Source organism: Pyxicephalus adspersus, chromosome 11 (genome assembly GCF_032062135.1).
Source record: "Pyxicephalus adspersus chromosome 11, UCB_Pads_2.0, whole genome shotgun sequence".
Lineage (NCBI taxonomy): Eukaryota > Metazoa > Chordata > Amphibia > Anura > Pyxicephalidae > Pyxicephalus > Pyxicephalus adspersus.
This window is the reverse complement of record NC_092868.1, coordinates 37,538,205-37,553,171: the sequence shown is the minus strand read 5'-3', so window position 1 is coordinate 37,553,171 and position 14,967 is coordinate 37,538,205. Positions and strand designations below refer to the sequence as shown.

Genomic DNA, 14,967 nt, shown 5'->3' with positions numbered 1-14,967 from the left:
GCTGCAGATCATTATATATTGTGTTTATAAAGTGCACTTTAAATGGTCCAGCAATTGATACCTGGCCTTGCTGTGGGTAAGATTTTATACTTCTAACCAATGACGTTAAGGCAGCGTGCAGTGACATCATAACTGGGTCTGACCAATGACAATAAATCAGTGTACAGTGACATCATCACTGGGTCTTAGGAGGGAAAAGCTGATGAATGAACACTGGACTTGGAATGGAGCAATATGAGATAGGTGTCCTTCAATGGTCGCCATTTATATACACAAACAAATGTAAGTATGTACTAAGAGCACCACAGCAATTGTGTACGGATGGATTGTCGCTGTGACAAAGGCAAAAATAATCAGTAGTTCTGATGGCACTTCCAGTACAGAAACATTACTCAATGAAGTTTACATTTTGTCTCCTTTCAGGTTAGTTTTCATAGACTATATAAATATTCTAACAAGCTAAAGCCCCCCCCCCCACACACACACACACCACCACCATATCAATACATTTTTACTGTTAAGGTAAATTAAAGGTTTCTGCTTTTTTCATATCAATTGAACCTTAGTGTGTTTTGTGTTTATTTTTAAAGTTTATTATTTTGAATTCAATACCTTTATTTTTTTTTCGTGTATATACCTGATGTACACCAATTTTTTTGAGAGTACTGCACAAGAGCACCTTTTTATTTGCTAAACTCTGCTTGGGAAGTAATAGTACCAAGTCCAAAAAGGTTGGTTTATCTGAAAAAAGATACTGCCTTTCTTGTAAGTAGGTATACATGACCCAGGCAGCTAGGACGTACACCACCTTATCCAAAACTTAACCACTCCTCCTCCCCTCACTATTCCCCTTCCTAACCGAACACAATAACTCATGACACAACATCTCTTGGGAAATGGCCATGATGGCTGCTTTATTGTCACACCATAATGCAAAACATTTACAACTCATATATCTGTACATTTTATATAAACATAATAATAATTTAATATTAACAATACCCATAAATACCATTTACATTAAACATTAAAGTCCATCCCATTTAAACCTAGCACAACAAAAGCACCTTCCATAACATTAAGACATTAAGACAAAGGAATAAGCCCTTCCTTCCAGGTTGCAAACCCTAAGAGGCACTGCTCATCAGACCACCCAGAATTTATGTTCCCATTTGCAAAAAGCCAGAATGAGAACATTGGTCGCAACCCCCCTTTCTTAACCACTGCTTATAGGTAGCCAAAATTACCGAAACTTTCTTATGGAGATCCCACACTTTTTTTACGGTTCTCCCTCACATTCACACCCTTAAAAGATGCCCTCCAAGGACCCCTCAACACCAAAACACACCACATTACTGACCCACTAGTAAAAAGGGATTGAGGGGAAGGGAACCCTGCATTCTTTTGCCAACTGCTCCCCCACTCCCCCCCCCCCCTTAACCTTTTCTTTTCACCCTCTTTTTCTAAAAACTTTCCAGCTTTCCTGATTTCCCCAACTTTATCATTTGTCAGCCTATCCAACCCTCCCCTGCTATAACCCTTATTTCTCCTAGTTTCCCCATATCTCCTGGCCTTTTGCTGACCTCCTGCCAGGTCCAGGCCTTTCTTTTCTAGTAACATTGTTCAGTAGATTATAATAAAGTGATATACCTTTTGTTTTGTTTTTTTTGAGCGTTTTTTCTTTTGTTTTTTTTTATAAAAATCATTCTTGAATATTCAAGCAGAGCATAGGAAAAAGGAGATTTTAGAAGTATTTGTAGTAAGCTTAACTGCCTGGAATACAAAAAAAGATACCTGTTCATATCATAAAGGTTTTAAATGCTGGAAGTTTCATCAGATTTTATGCAAAACTGCTGACTATTTTTGAAACTCTCATCTCTCCTGTCTGGCGTCGTCTTCCTGGGCAAATTATGGCTCGGTTGTAACTGTGGGATAGAGACCTGTTCCAATGAAATATAGACAGTGCTTGTTGCTCTATGTTCTGCTTGAGTTGCTGTCTTCGATCTCTTTCTTTACAGTCCCTTGTGTTTTAGTTTACTTTTGAAATATTGGAACTTGGATTAGGACTTCTTTTTGCTTTAAGATGAATATGTAGATTTGATACCATATAGAAAGTATTTCCTTAAGTATCCCTAAATAATAAAACTTTGCATTATGGCCTTCATATTATTGATACTGGAAGTAAGATTAAACTTTAATAAATCAATAAAAGTTGATTTGATCATTTAAATAAAATTGGAAATTAAAGAAAAATCACTGTTTTTTATTGGATTAGAGAAATATTACAGGCATACTAATCTACAAACATCTGTTTAATCGACTAAGTATATACTTTAAAACAAGTTTAAAACATATTACAATTAAGCATCACTTTTGTGAAAACTGGAAGAAAGAGAAACAATATGCCAAAGACTTAAAAATTCACTATATTAAACTCAAAGCAGAAAACCATCCATAGAATGAAAGTGCAGATATAAATTAGTTAAATTTGGACCACAAAGGTGATATTCTGTTTATTTGGAGAAGTCTTTTGGATTCTATTTTAGTCTGCCCAGCCCTCCACTTTCTTTCCTCAGCTGCTGTTTTTATTATCATGCAATCATTGGCGAAAAGGAATTAATGGGTTATTCCCCTTTTCCTCATTTATATGTACAATATCTGCTAATAATTAAGTGGTGGTATCTCAAGAATATGGTAGAACTTTTTTTCAGTGAATTAATAATTTTATCACCAATCTTGTCTAGATTCTATTTGCCTGTTGAAATTTGTTCAGGGACCCTTTGACCTCCCAAAAATATATATAGATATATAAATTATTTTAAAGAAAACATTTAAAAATATTTTTAGCATTTTACCATACACCCACATTTACATTTTATATACACAGTGCCAGAAAACTTTTATATAGATTAGGTGATTATTATATCAGTGTAATAAATATCAGTGCTCCTGGTTCTGAGGAAATTACACTTCTAAAATTTCTGCTGACTTTAGCATAAGGGATTAGAATTATGTTGTTTGCTAGTAATAGACTTTTAAACATTTTAACATTTAATACCAATTTCCCACTATTAAGGGACCTAATCATTTTGTTTTTGACATTCAAAAAATAGCTGGGTTAATATGATTTTCCTTTGGAGGTATAAATAGGTTTTGTTGGTGGTAATCCTTTTTCATTTGATTGTATTAGTGCAAGAAACCAATATTCACAAATTTGTTTTTCACAGGATTAGATAATTTAAGTGAATATTTACAGAATTGTTTAAAGATTATCAGCTCCTTAAGTGAATGAACCATATAGCCTTTAGGACAGTATTACCCTTTACAGCACAATCATTCTTTGTCAGTTGTTTGTGACGGCAATAAAGTAGCACATCCTGTTACTAATTAAGACAGTACTACTAAGATTTACCCACTTTAGTTTTAGTTCCATCCTCTGTCTCAGTATAGTACTTGTGTTTGGCTGTCTTGTTGTGTACTGTGTTTAAAGAGTGCCTGTCCCATCAAACTTGTTCTCATGTAACTGCATGTCTTGTATTTTTGCTAATCATTTTGATATATCATTTTTCTGAAACCTACAAAAAAAAGAAGATGGCGCCATGGATGAAGAAGATCATATTTAACCTTTTTCATTCCACCCTCCTCAGCTCTCTTTGGAGGTTTAAATCAATGGTTTTCAAAGAATGATATCTCCAATGACTAATATACACTATGCATTGGATTGACCCTTGACTTCCTACCACTGGGATGTTCCTGGAACAGATCTATTGATACCTTACCATACTTCCATAAAAAATACCTAAACCACCAGCAAATGAAATGTGAAAAGCATTTTCATAACCCAAATATACTTTTATTCATGGTTCTTTCCTTGGCGTATAATTCAATTATTGTGTAATATATTATGCAAAGTTTATTTTTTATATTTAAATAATGGGAATATTTTTTATCCCAGGCCTACATGAATATGTTGCAAGAACCCAGGTCAATTTTGCTGCAAGCATGGCCGATTATTTATGTCATGCTATAATTCAAAATGCCATTGGCTTTAGCTTAACAGTTTGTAATGAAGCCTGGGTAAAAAATTACATCTGTCCTATGATGTATATGATCATTTTTAAGATATACCTAAAGCCAATTTTTCTGTATCTCAATTAAACATTACTTTTTATACAGTAAATACTTCAATATTTTGGTAAAATACTAATTTATTAAAGATTAGTTAATAGAACAAAAAAAACAGTCACTGTTTTCACATTAATATTAACCATGCACCTATAGTGGGAGTCATTCTTCAAAGCTGTTTGTTTGAAACCATTGAGAGCTGACTTTACATTTAACTTTTGCATGTGACTATTGCCATTGGATAATTGGGAAATATATTTAATAAATTATTTTATGGTTTTGGCTAAATTTAGTACATTTTTTTACATTTAAACATAAAGGATCTAATTGAGTATTATCAGTGTAGAGTCTGCCAGTTGTAATTCAAAGCTTGGCTGGTAAAGCATTGCAAAAGGGAATTTGGTCTGTAATCGCACCAATAAACCTTGTTTTTTGAAGTTAGATGAAGAAGTTAGACCAGCTACCTTGCAAATTGTTATTGCATTGATTCCAGTTTAAAAATAAAAATCATTCTCAATGGTTATATTAGATACTTTAAATAAAAATGACCTTAAGTCTAGACAGAAAGCACACAGCAGTACATTTAACCAGCAAGTTATTCACTGATATTGAGTTGCCTATCCTTTGGATCTACAGGCCTTCCCAGAAGGTATTATTAGAAAAGTAAAAATATTACTATTGCAGTAAAAATATATTATCAACCTAAATATTTTACTCTTAAGAATACTACTTAGATTTATAATATAAACATTCCCAATAGTAAACCAAAATTATTAATAATTTCACCAAAAGACAATTTTAAAAGAAAAAAATATATATTAATCCGAATCTTGTTGCAGTCCTCTATTTTTTTTCCCTTATTTTTCATGGACAAAAAATACTTAGGTACACCTTCTGCCTAATCTCCAATGGCTTTTGTCACTGCAAACATGTACAAATTCATTCTTATTGTATTTGTCTTCCACATTACAGAATTTATTAAATTGTTGAATTGAATTTGTTAAATACTACTAAATACACAAATACTAAGCCATGAGTTAATCTGCTATTCTAGTATACTTTTTTTATGGGTGGTGAATACCACTAAAATTCAGAACAGCGGTCTGTTGTGACTTTTTTCTTTAAAATTATCTTTTCTTAAATTTTGTAAGGCCCCTTTAACACTATTGCTGCCCATTGTGGTACATTACTGCACATATGTTGACTTGCAAAATTTGCATATTAAAATTTGCTGCATTAGGGCAACTGCCTAATTTAAAATGTGTTACCAAAGCAAACTATGGAAGGAAACCATGACCTGCCCTTTATTTTGATTCTGCACAGAAAGCAAGGGAAATATGTTGTGTACTGTGGTGCTATTGTCAAACAACTATTCTTGTGCATTTGGATGCTATTTCAAATTAATTGCACAGTAACACATTGCATAGAATGCACAAAGTCAGCTTTAAAGTTAAACTCCAGCCAATACATTTTGTTTTTTTAGTTTTGGGTAGAGGCATTTAATGTTAGAAGTGTTGATGTAGTTCTTTGCCTCCCCACTGGGCAAATTTCACTATTTATTGTGGGACAGAATGTGAAGGGAAATGTAATGTTTTACAATTTTGTCTTGCAAAACAGACATGGAGGAGAAACTCTTAGGGTTAGGGCTACATGTTTTAGGAACAATTATCAGATGGGATATCCGTTACATCTTTGAAAAAGGAAGTGCAGGGAAATTTAGACCTTAGAGATCACTGTCTTCATGTGGAATCTAAATTGCTTAATATTTTTACTTTGTTGATCATGACAGAGTTGTGCCATGCATTTTTGGTGACTTTGGTCATCAAGCTTTATGAATTGGTTTACAGTCATATAGACCCTGATTTATTAAAGCTCTCCAAGGCTGTAAAGAATGGAAAATGGATTTCTTCAAAGTCATTTGCTATTTGATAGCAAAAGTTTTAAATCCTGGACCAGATCCATTTCAGGTTTGCTGGATCACCCAGCTTCACTGATAAAAGTGAATCCTTTAATAAATCAGACCCGGGTAGATTGTGCCTGAATAGATATTGTGTTACATTCTCCACTATGGAGGCTCAGGCAACAATACTATTCTGAAAGACATCCTAATTATGTCATACTCTCTTTAAGACATAAAAAAGTGTTGGCTGGAGTTAGACCCTTTCAATTTTGAATTATTAAGAAAAACATAATATGCCCCTATGGAAATTAAATGTAGGCTATGGAACACCAATCACATATCAGATGTGTCTAGTCTGAACTGTAAAAGCTGGTGAGTGATTGGTTTCTGCAGGGGCTGCAGTACATTATTGTTCTTTGCGAAAGTACAGAATCTTATAATTATTTTTTATAATAGAAGAGCTACACAGGACTTGTTTGCATAAGTTCCTTATCATCAGTGAATCAACAAAAAGTATAAATGTCCTGTGTAAATAATGAACAAATTGTCAACAAACATCTGTGATGCCTTAAAGTCAAAAAATTTATTGGACCATTGAACCTATGTTTATTTTAAACAAGCAGTTGTCTTTTTTGTGCCATTAGCCTAAAGGTTGTTTACTACAAACTTGGGTACCTTGGTCAGCAAACCATTAATGAGACAAGCCCTAAACTTCAAAGAGGTTTATTATAAAGATCATATTTAAGAATACTTTGATTAAGATTGATTTAATAATTGTAATCCAATGTTTGATCTACTTTAGCTCTCCAATGTAAAATATATGACCATCTTTCTGTTTACATGCTTTGCCAAACACTCATGAGAGCTACTGCCGTGACTGTAGCCTCGAATCAAACTTGGACGACTTGCTATGTTTTAAATATATTTGACATTTCACTGCATTTACTGCATGTAATGTGGAATGGCATGCCACCATTGTGTTTAGGAAGTGTGTTTGCATGTGAAAAGTAACCTCCTGTGTGTGCATGCTGAAGCCATTTTTGTGTTATAATAACCTATTTTGACAATGAAATCTGAATTTTAATTGCTGGGATCCTAATGCATTTGTTGCCATATAGTGATGGATTAAGCTCTGAATTTGATGAAGCAGCAGTACTGTTAATATTGGTTGTATTTTTATGAAAAAGACATATTTTAGTTTAGCTTTACACTTTTTCAGTTTTCCTGAGCTTTTTTTGCTTTGTTTAGATTTGTATACAGTTCATCGTAAAATTGATTGCTTTTAGCTTTAACATGGTCAAGCGAGACACTTTAAACACCAAAGATGTAGGTAAAGGGCATGACTGTGCTTAATCACGGCAAAAACAAGCAAACATTATAATGGACAATGGACTACTGTCAGGTATAAAACTTAGACATTTAGATCACTGGCAGTCTCAGCTTTGTTTTGTTATGCCCAAATGCTCGGGCAAACTCCAGCAGCTCTTGGTAGAGCAACATGTCTCTTCATTTCACCTTCCACAGTTTGCCATTTGGAAATTACTATGTTGGACTGTTCCTCCCATTAACAGGAAGGTGTGGGAGCACACAGGCAAATCTCCAACACTACCAGGATGTTTTTCCCCATTAGAATGGTCAGGCAATTTATTGTAGTGCCAGGTATTTTAGGCTGCTGCATATGTCTAAGAACCCCTAGGTTTTAGAACATATTACCCAACATGAGTATTGGTTTTCTTGCTATGACAAATTTTATTTAGTGGCAATATAAACACCTTTGCAAGGTGAATGGTATGTGTACTTACAGCTACCTTCAAAGCTGTTAGTAAGTAAGCTTCAGGACAAAGGATATAGGACTGTCGATGAAAGGTGGATAGATGGATTCAGCACCAAAAGTCCAACAGATAGAGAACATGGTTTATCCCCAGATTTTATTCTTCTGAAAATTGTTTCAAACCAATACTATATAAAGCATTTTAAAAGCTTTGTGATACATGTTTTGTGATACTCCCTAAAAGTACTTCCAAGCTTGATTTGCAAAGATTGACTTAGCACAAGCTCACTTGCAAATATGACCTTAAGCTACTGTTTTAGATTTTATAAAGCTATCTGATCTTCAATGTTTTTTCTAGATAGCAGGTAATGGTTTTCCATTACAAAACCATTTTAGTTATGACTAAACTATATTAATAGACATTAATAATTGTTTTTAGACACATATTCAACCCTTTTTTGAAGCATTACACTGAATTGACTAGAACAAACTTTATTGCATGGATGTAATGGTCAATACATCAATGCATTAAAGTTTGTTCTACTCAATTTAGTGTAATATTTCAAAAATGGATATGTGCCTAAAAGCTATTGTTAATGCTACTGATAGTTATGACTAATCAGTTATGACTTACCAGTAGCAGCACACCAGGGGGTGGGGGAGCCCAAAGGCATAGATTTGGTAATGGGGCTTCCATATCACTCTTAATCTTCTAAGAATTCCTATTTTTTAGCATCAGAGGCAGAAAGCTGCTGTCCTGGCACCTTTTTTACACTTCCTTAACTGTTTGATTGGGCAGCAAAAGAGACAGGGAAGAGGGGAAGGATAGTAGCCCATGCCAACAAAAATGTGGAGCATCACAGGAAGGCAGACAAAGATGATCCCCAAATGGAATGTGGGGTTATCCACACTTATACTGTGTAAGCTAAGTCTGCCTGCTGCTCTTTGCTTTTTTTCCATGTCGTGCTAATACATACTGGGCCTTTTAAAGAAAACTAGATTAGTAGTTTATTGTTTTAAATGTTTTTTTCTGATGGAATGCTTTGGACATAAGTTGTAGGTCAATTAAGGTGAAGTACTGCTGCTTTACTTTACTTTCTTTTATTAAAAAAAAAAAAAAAAAAAAAAAAAAAAGATATATTTATGATGATGATAATTTGTTCCAGTAGATTAAAATCAAAGGTGGGCATTCTGGAGCTCTCTACCTGTTATGAAACTACAAGTGCCAGCATGCTCTGCCAGCTGTCATTTGTCAGTGAAGTCTTGCAGTTAATCTATTGGAAACTTGTAGTCACTGCCCAGCCAGAGAGCACCAGGTTGCAGAAACCTGAGCCCAGTAATTCACATAAATGCATGCATTGCACGCTCAGTTTGCTGTGACATAACTCGGCACATACAATAACCATAAAAAATGTTTTATTGCTTTCTGTGTTTGTTGTGTTTTTTATATCTGTTCTCTCCAGGCTTCGTGGACACGGCCCGACAAAGAAGAGGTATAAAACCAATTAGATGTGAAATGCTATACTCAGAGAAAAAGATACCTAACCCTTAGATCTATTCCAGAACCACGTTGCCTAACTAAACCCATATTGATAGCTACAAGGAGATAGATATAGAATGTCCGTAGTTTTATTCTGTAATACTCAAACAAGCTCGGTTGGTATAACAAGTTGAGACTACAGATACATCAGCATTTTAAATGTAATTATTGTAATTAATGTTTGAAAGGTGGGTTTGCATTGGAAAATGAATGCTTCGCAAAACACAATATTTTAATTCTAGTTTGTCATTAAACAATCAATCCATGAATTAGATTTGTTTTCTTAAAAGCTAATATCATGCTGTCACCTTTACCTAACTAGGGTAAATACAGAACCCCCTTCTATATCCTGATAATATACACTCTATTCTGCATACTAGTCCTAAGGCAAAGAAGCACCTACGTAGATGTAAATTATGTTAGTATTAATCCAGTCTAAGGCTATGTACACACGTGCAATAATTGTTGTTGGGAAGGATCTTTCACAATCCTTTCCAACGAATAATGACTGCACGATGCATGAACGAGTGCTGTACATACAGCGCCATTCTGCTCTATAGAGAGGGGAGGGGGAGAATGACAGAGCGACACCCCGCTGCACTCTCTCCCCCTTCAGTTCCATTACGATCGTTTGGTTATCCATTGTCCATGGATCCACCAGGACGGTCGTTCCGTCGATGAACGACGAGCATTTTAAACAGGCAAAATTCTTGTCCCATATCAGCCCTGAGCCGATTATCGGACGAGAACCATTGCAGGTGTGTACCTAGCCTAAGATGTTTGATGTCAGTCAGTTATCTTACTGCTCGTTATCTTTCTCAAACTACCAACAGTTATTGACTAGGGAAATTCAGGCTATTAGGCATTTCTCCAGATAAGTCGACTGATTGTTTATATTGGGGTCTGTAGGTTTCATACATTTCATCTCATCTAGTATGTACAGGTTCTTTTTTATTGACTGTACTTTGGAATTCGGATTATTTAAGCAAAACACGTCGCAACTCAAGTTTATCCTGGTCTATACTGCCTTAACATTCAAGCAGACGCTTAAGCTTAGCAAATTGTTGATGAATTCTAACAGATAATATGTTGTGTTAACAACTGAAAAGCCAATGATCTTCTAAAACTGCTGTTTTTTTTCAGTTAAACTATTTAAACTAGTGAATTAATCCCAGTCTAGGCATTATATTAGATTATTTTTCATTTTTTTCGTTATTTTTAAAAAAACAAAACAAAAAAAACCCAAACTATTATTTACATAATAGTGTTATGTTTTCTAAGGTAGTTCATTGTCATTTTAAAGTACTGTGAAAGGGGTAATTGAGTTTAGTAACAACAGAAGGCTACAATAGATTCTCATAGATTAAGGGTATCCTGGGTGAGCTAGCTGAGGTGTTACCACTGTTCCACAAAAAAATGTGTGTGTCATAGAAATATAATCTTCAAAATAATGATATGAAATATTTTTGTGGTATTTTAGGTACCAGTTAATGTTTTGCAAAATTCTCAATTAAAATGCCTGGATGTCCTCTACAGTTGAAGACATCCATAAGCATATGTGCTATGATGGGGTATATCATGAACTGAGTTTTGGTGGTCTCTTTTAGTATTTATTCAATGTTCAGTTTTGTATCAGATATTTAGTGTCCCACAAATATCAGGCTAACGCAATAAATTCTTGCTCTTGTGGTTTGAATACAAACAGTGTTTTATATCAGCTTCCACCAAATGGAGTTGTAGATCACAGCAGCAACCCTCATCAAACATTAGTTACTTTGACCCCGTATCGTTTAAAACCTAAAAACAATGTAGATGTTTTTTATTTAAAAGCATTAAAGCTCAACTTCACCTAAAACTTATTTCTGCAGTATGTCTTCACTGCTGCATCTGTCTTAGTAAAAAAAAGATCGATTGCCTGGTTTAAGTGGTCACAGCTCTTCTTTTTAACACAGAGATAAATTTGGTATCCATGCAGTGGGTTGTGGAAATCTTTTTATTTGCTAATAAATTATATAAATGCAATTGTACTTCTAAAACTACACTAACAGTCATTTAACAAATGTTTGTAATGATTTGATTATTGTATAGTTTAATTTATATTATTATTTTTCATTAGTTAACCTACTATATTTTAACATGTAATTATTATTATAACATGAAAGTAGTACACAAAGAAAGTATTATTATGCAGAGCACCCCTTTCTCTGTTTTTTAGGGCCAATGATTTCCTAGCAGGTTTAGTTTTGCTAGCACTTTTATTCCCATCTTTTGGAAGCAAGGAGGCTTATGTGTTAGGTGTTTTTCACACTTCTCCAGAAGTAAGTACTTTGTAATTTGTCATAAGAAGCCATTGGGAATGCCCGATGATGCCTTATATTGAAAGGCACAGTACAAAATGATCGGATGAAACGCGGTCAGAGTAGATTATTAGTTATTCCCTCCTTTCTGTTTACAAGCTTGGCTTACCTTGCTAACAGCTTTTTATGAATACAGAAGCTTTTTATTATTAGATTGACATAAAAGTCTGGGCCAGTTAATAATCAGCACAAACATAAAAATACCATTGCATTTATAGGGTTTATGATTTTTTAAATAGGTCTGTTCAACTTCCATAATTCATGCTACCCACCTTGATTTTTACTTGACTCTCTGAATTATTGAAATGTCCATTATTTCTTATATTCTATTTGTACATTCATTGATATTTTTCCAGGTCAGATAGCTAATAATATCTTAGGTGCAACTGATTTAATAAAAAATAATGCATTTTTTTTGTGAAACCCTACCTACTGGGAAAGTACAAGTCTCAGTAGTTCCACTCCTGATCAAAATTGTACATTTTAGCCATGACAGTGATCTGTTGAAAGGCATTGGACCTGGATTATTAAGACTGGTTAAAATAGATTATCATGGGAGATCATTGGTGATCCAGCAATGGATATTTTTTGCTAATTTTAGTTGACAAATATTGTCTCCGGTCTTGGAAAGCTTTAAATCAGGCTTGTTGTGTATTTAAAAGCTATAGGTCATTTTTAATAAACAACAAAGATCAGTGTTGAATCAGTGCTGTCTAGGCTACCAATAACCTCAGTTCGAAAAACTGTACAAATTGAAATAGTATGCTGCTGTTGTTCCCTGAACCTACAGTAGCAAAAGATGGACATTGCTCTTGGAAATACATATCATTGTCCTATGACAGGGTCAAGATAGCTCAACTATTGAGTCTCACCAAGACAAGTCCTCTCAAAATCCATCCCTAACCAAATATTTAGATAATAGGTTATTTATTATCTTAGGATAATTTCCATTATCTTTATACAAATAAATATGACCTACTATCAGCAAGCATTGGTAACCATTGTTACAATTATCACTGCATTTTTGAAAAACAGTAAACCTTTAATTTTAGAATCTAACTAAACTTGCACCAACCCAGCTTGTTTCATTCCATGTTAGACATTAACCTTTAATATCAAAATAACAGCTGCTTTCATGTAGTCATATTCTTTTCTAACAAAACCTCATGTAATGCCGTTAGAAGGTATTTATGTATCATTTATAATAAAATATTCTAGTTTGAAGTGATATAGTTGTGTGAGTGATCCTGTTGTAAGAATTCTATGAAGAATTATGTAAAGGTAGAGTATTGGTTTATATAGTAGCCGGGGTATTGTTGGTGATCACAGGCAATGGTACTTCATCTGCTGCCTATCTCAGCATATTATCATTGCAATCAAAACGGAAATGATTGGGATAGCAAATAAAACATTTATTTAAAAAACAAGCTTGTTCATTTAGGAAATTAAACTGTTCTACTGAACTACAGATAGTATGTAATTTATATTATCTGGCAGAATATTTAGAATAAATAGAAATCTTTTTAAATACAATTACACTGAAGGGTTCTGCTTGCACCTAGACTGCTTATTGGTCTCTGAGTGACAAGTATATATTTTGTTCTTTCCATGTTTAAACCAGAACAACTCCTCTTCCAATCTCAAGTGTCCAAAAGCCATTACAATGGCAATACCAGTCTATACAATAGCATCGAGCTGGCTATTGGTGTTAGTACTCCAACTCTGAGCCTATTTTTTGGTTTACTGAGGTAGAGGGTAAATATACATAGAAAGGTGTCAGGTATCAGTATACATACTTGACTAAAGGTATGGATTTAAGTCTACTTTTCACCTGTATTGGTGCCAGGTATCATTTAAAGAAACCCTGTAGAAATTTCTTACCTCTCCTAAATCCTGGGGTAACCTAATTTGTACTTCTTTCAGTACAGGCTTCCATGACTTGTCAGGGGTTGTCTCCTGAAAAGTTGTTTCTACACATACATGTTCTATTCTTAGTATTCCATTGAGATGACCTGATTTCTGAGTTTCTTTATTAGAAGTCCTAGTTTCATTAGCACATGGTAAAGACTGAAGGCCTGACACAGGAAATTATTCATGAATAGCAGAATCAGACAAATTCTTTTACTTTGAGGTTGCTGGGCTTTAAAAATGTATTTGGTAGGAATGATATTGATGCCAGCATTTGCAAGGTTTATAATTAAAACCAATATAGAAAAGAGGCCATGCATGGGCTAACGCTAAAGCAACAGTGAACATTTGTCAGCACAGGAAAACCTCATTGTGAACATTTTTATCATACAGTAACATTTCTTTTTTGTATAGGGGCTGCCATCGCTGGCCCTCCTTTGAAAATGTCAATATCATACTTTTTAGAGTCTCTTTAAGTAGAAAAGCAAATAAAAGATTCACTGGCCAAGTGACCATGTGTGAATCCAAAACTTAAGCCAACCCAGGTCACGAAGGTGCAATGACATCTAGGAGTGTCTCACAGGAGTGTACCAAGGTATGATTTACCAGTGTATGAGTACTCCTAAAGGTTTTAAATAGGTTGTTTGGTATTTTCATTTTTATAAATACATTGACATTATATTGTACTATAAATGCAAAAGTTGTTACAAGTATTAGGGTAATAATGAGAGAGATCTTCAATTTTTTAACCGTTTTAAAACTTTTAGAAGGTTATAACAAGAGCATTTGGCACTTGGACTAGCTTGATATTGCAAAGTGATTTTATCCAACTTGTTAGAAAATTGCCCTGTGAGTAAGCATAAGAATTTCCTGTTAAATGAAGCAAATTAAAAAAAAATCTGCCTATGGGCCACTGTTCTCATAATGCATGATTTGATCTGGGTCGTGGAGATTATGTGACATGTTTGAGAATTGACAAACATATTTCCACCTATCAATCTCATTTCTGTCTACTTGTTTGAATTCACCTTTGGGCTTTGATCAGTTAAACGTTATGTGATGAATCTAAAGTCAACCTGTATCGGTATGAAGAATTGCCTAATATGTATTTCTAATGATTATAATAAATATCTTCTGGACTGTCTAAAAATAACCAATAAAATGATAATCCAAAAATACTATTTTGGATTAGAGATTAGATAAATAGATTGTGTTTTCTGTTTCTAACACAGATTTTTTGGCATTCTCCATTAGCCTACATTTAGGCTACATTTGGTTATAATGAACAATACAGACAAATAGGTATCATGTGGATCATGTTGTCACTGCCTTGTTTTAAACAACAGTAAGGACTCAGATCTACTGC

The 14,967-nt window shown here is 34.1% G+C and overlaps 1 protein-coding gene across 11 annotated transcripts in view; it reads left to right on the top strand.

Annotated features, from left to right (window-relative positions):
* NCAM1 (neural cell adhesion molecule 1) overlaps nt 1-14,967 on the top strand; it is a 213,440-nt gene that overhangs the window by 142,483 nt on the left and 55,990 nt on the right. For 7 of the 11 annotated variants that reach the window (XM_072425530.1, XM_072425529.1, XM_072425532.1 and 4 more), the window contains exon 9: nt 9,260-9,289. The exons of the other annotated variants lie outside the window; for them this stretch is intronic. In XM_072425530.1, coding sequence (XP_072281631.1) covers nt 9,260-9,289 — 30 coding nt within the window. The remainder of the gene's footprint in view (nt 1-9,259; nt 9,290-14,967) is intronic. 11 annotated transcript variants of the gene reach the window in all.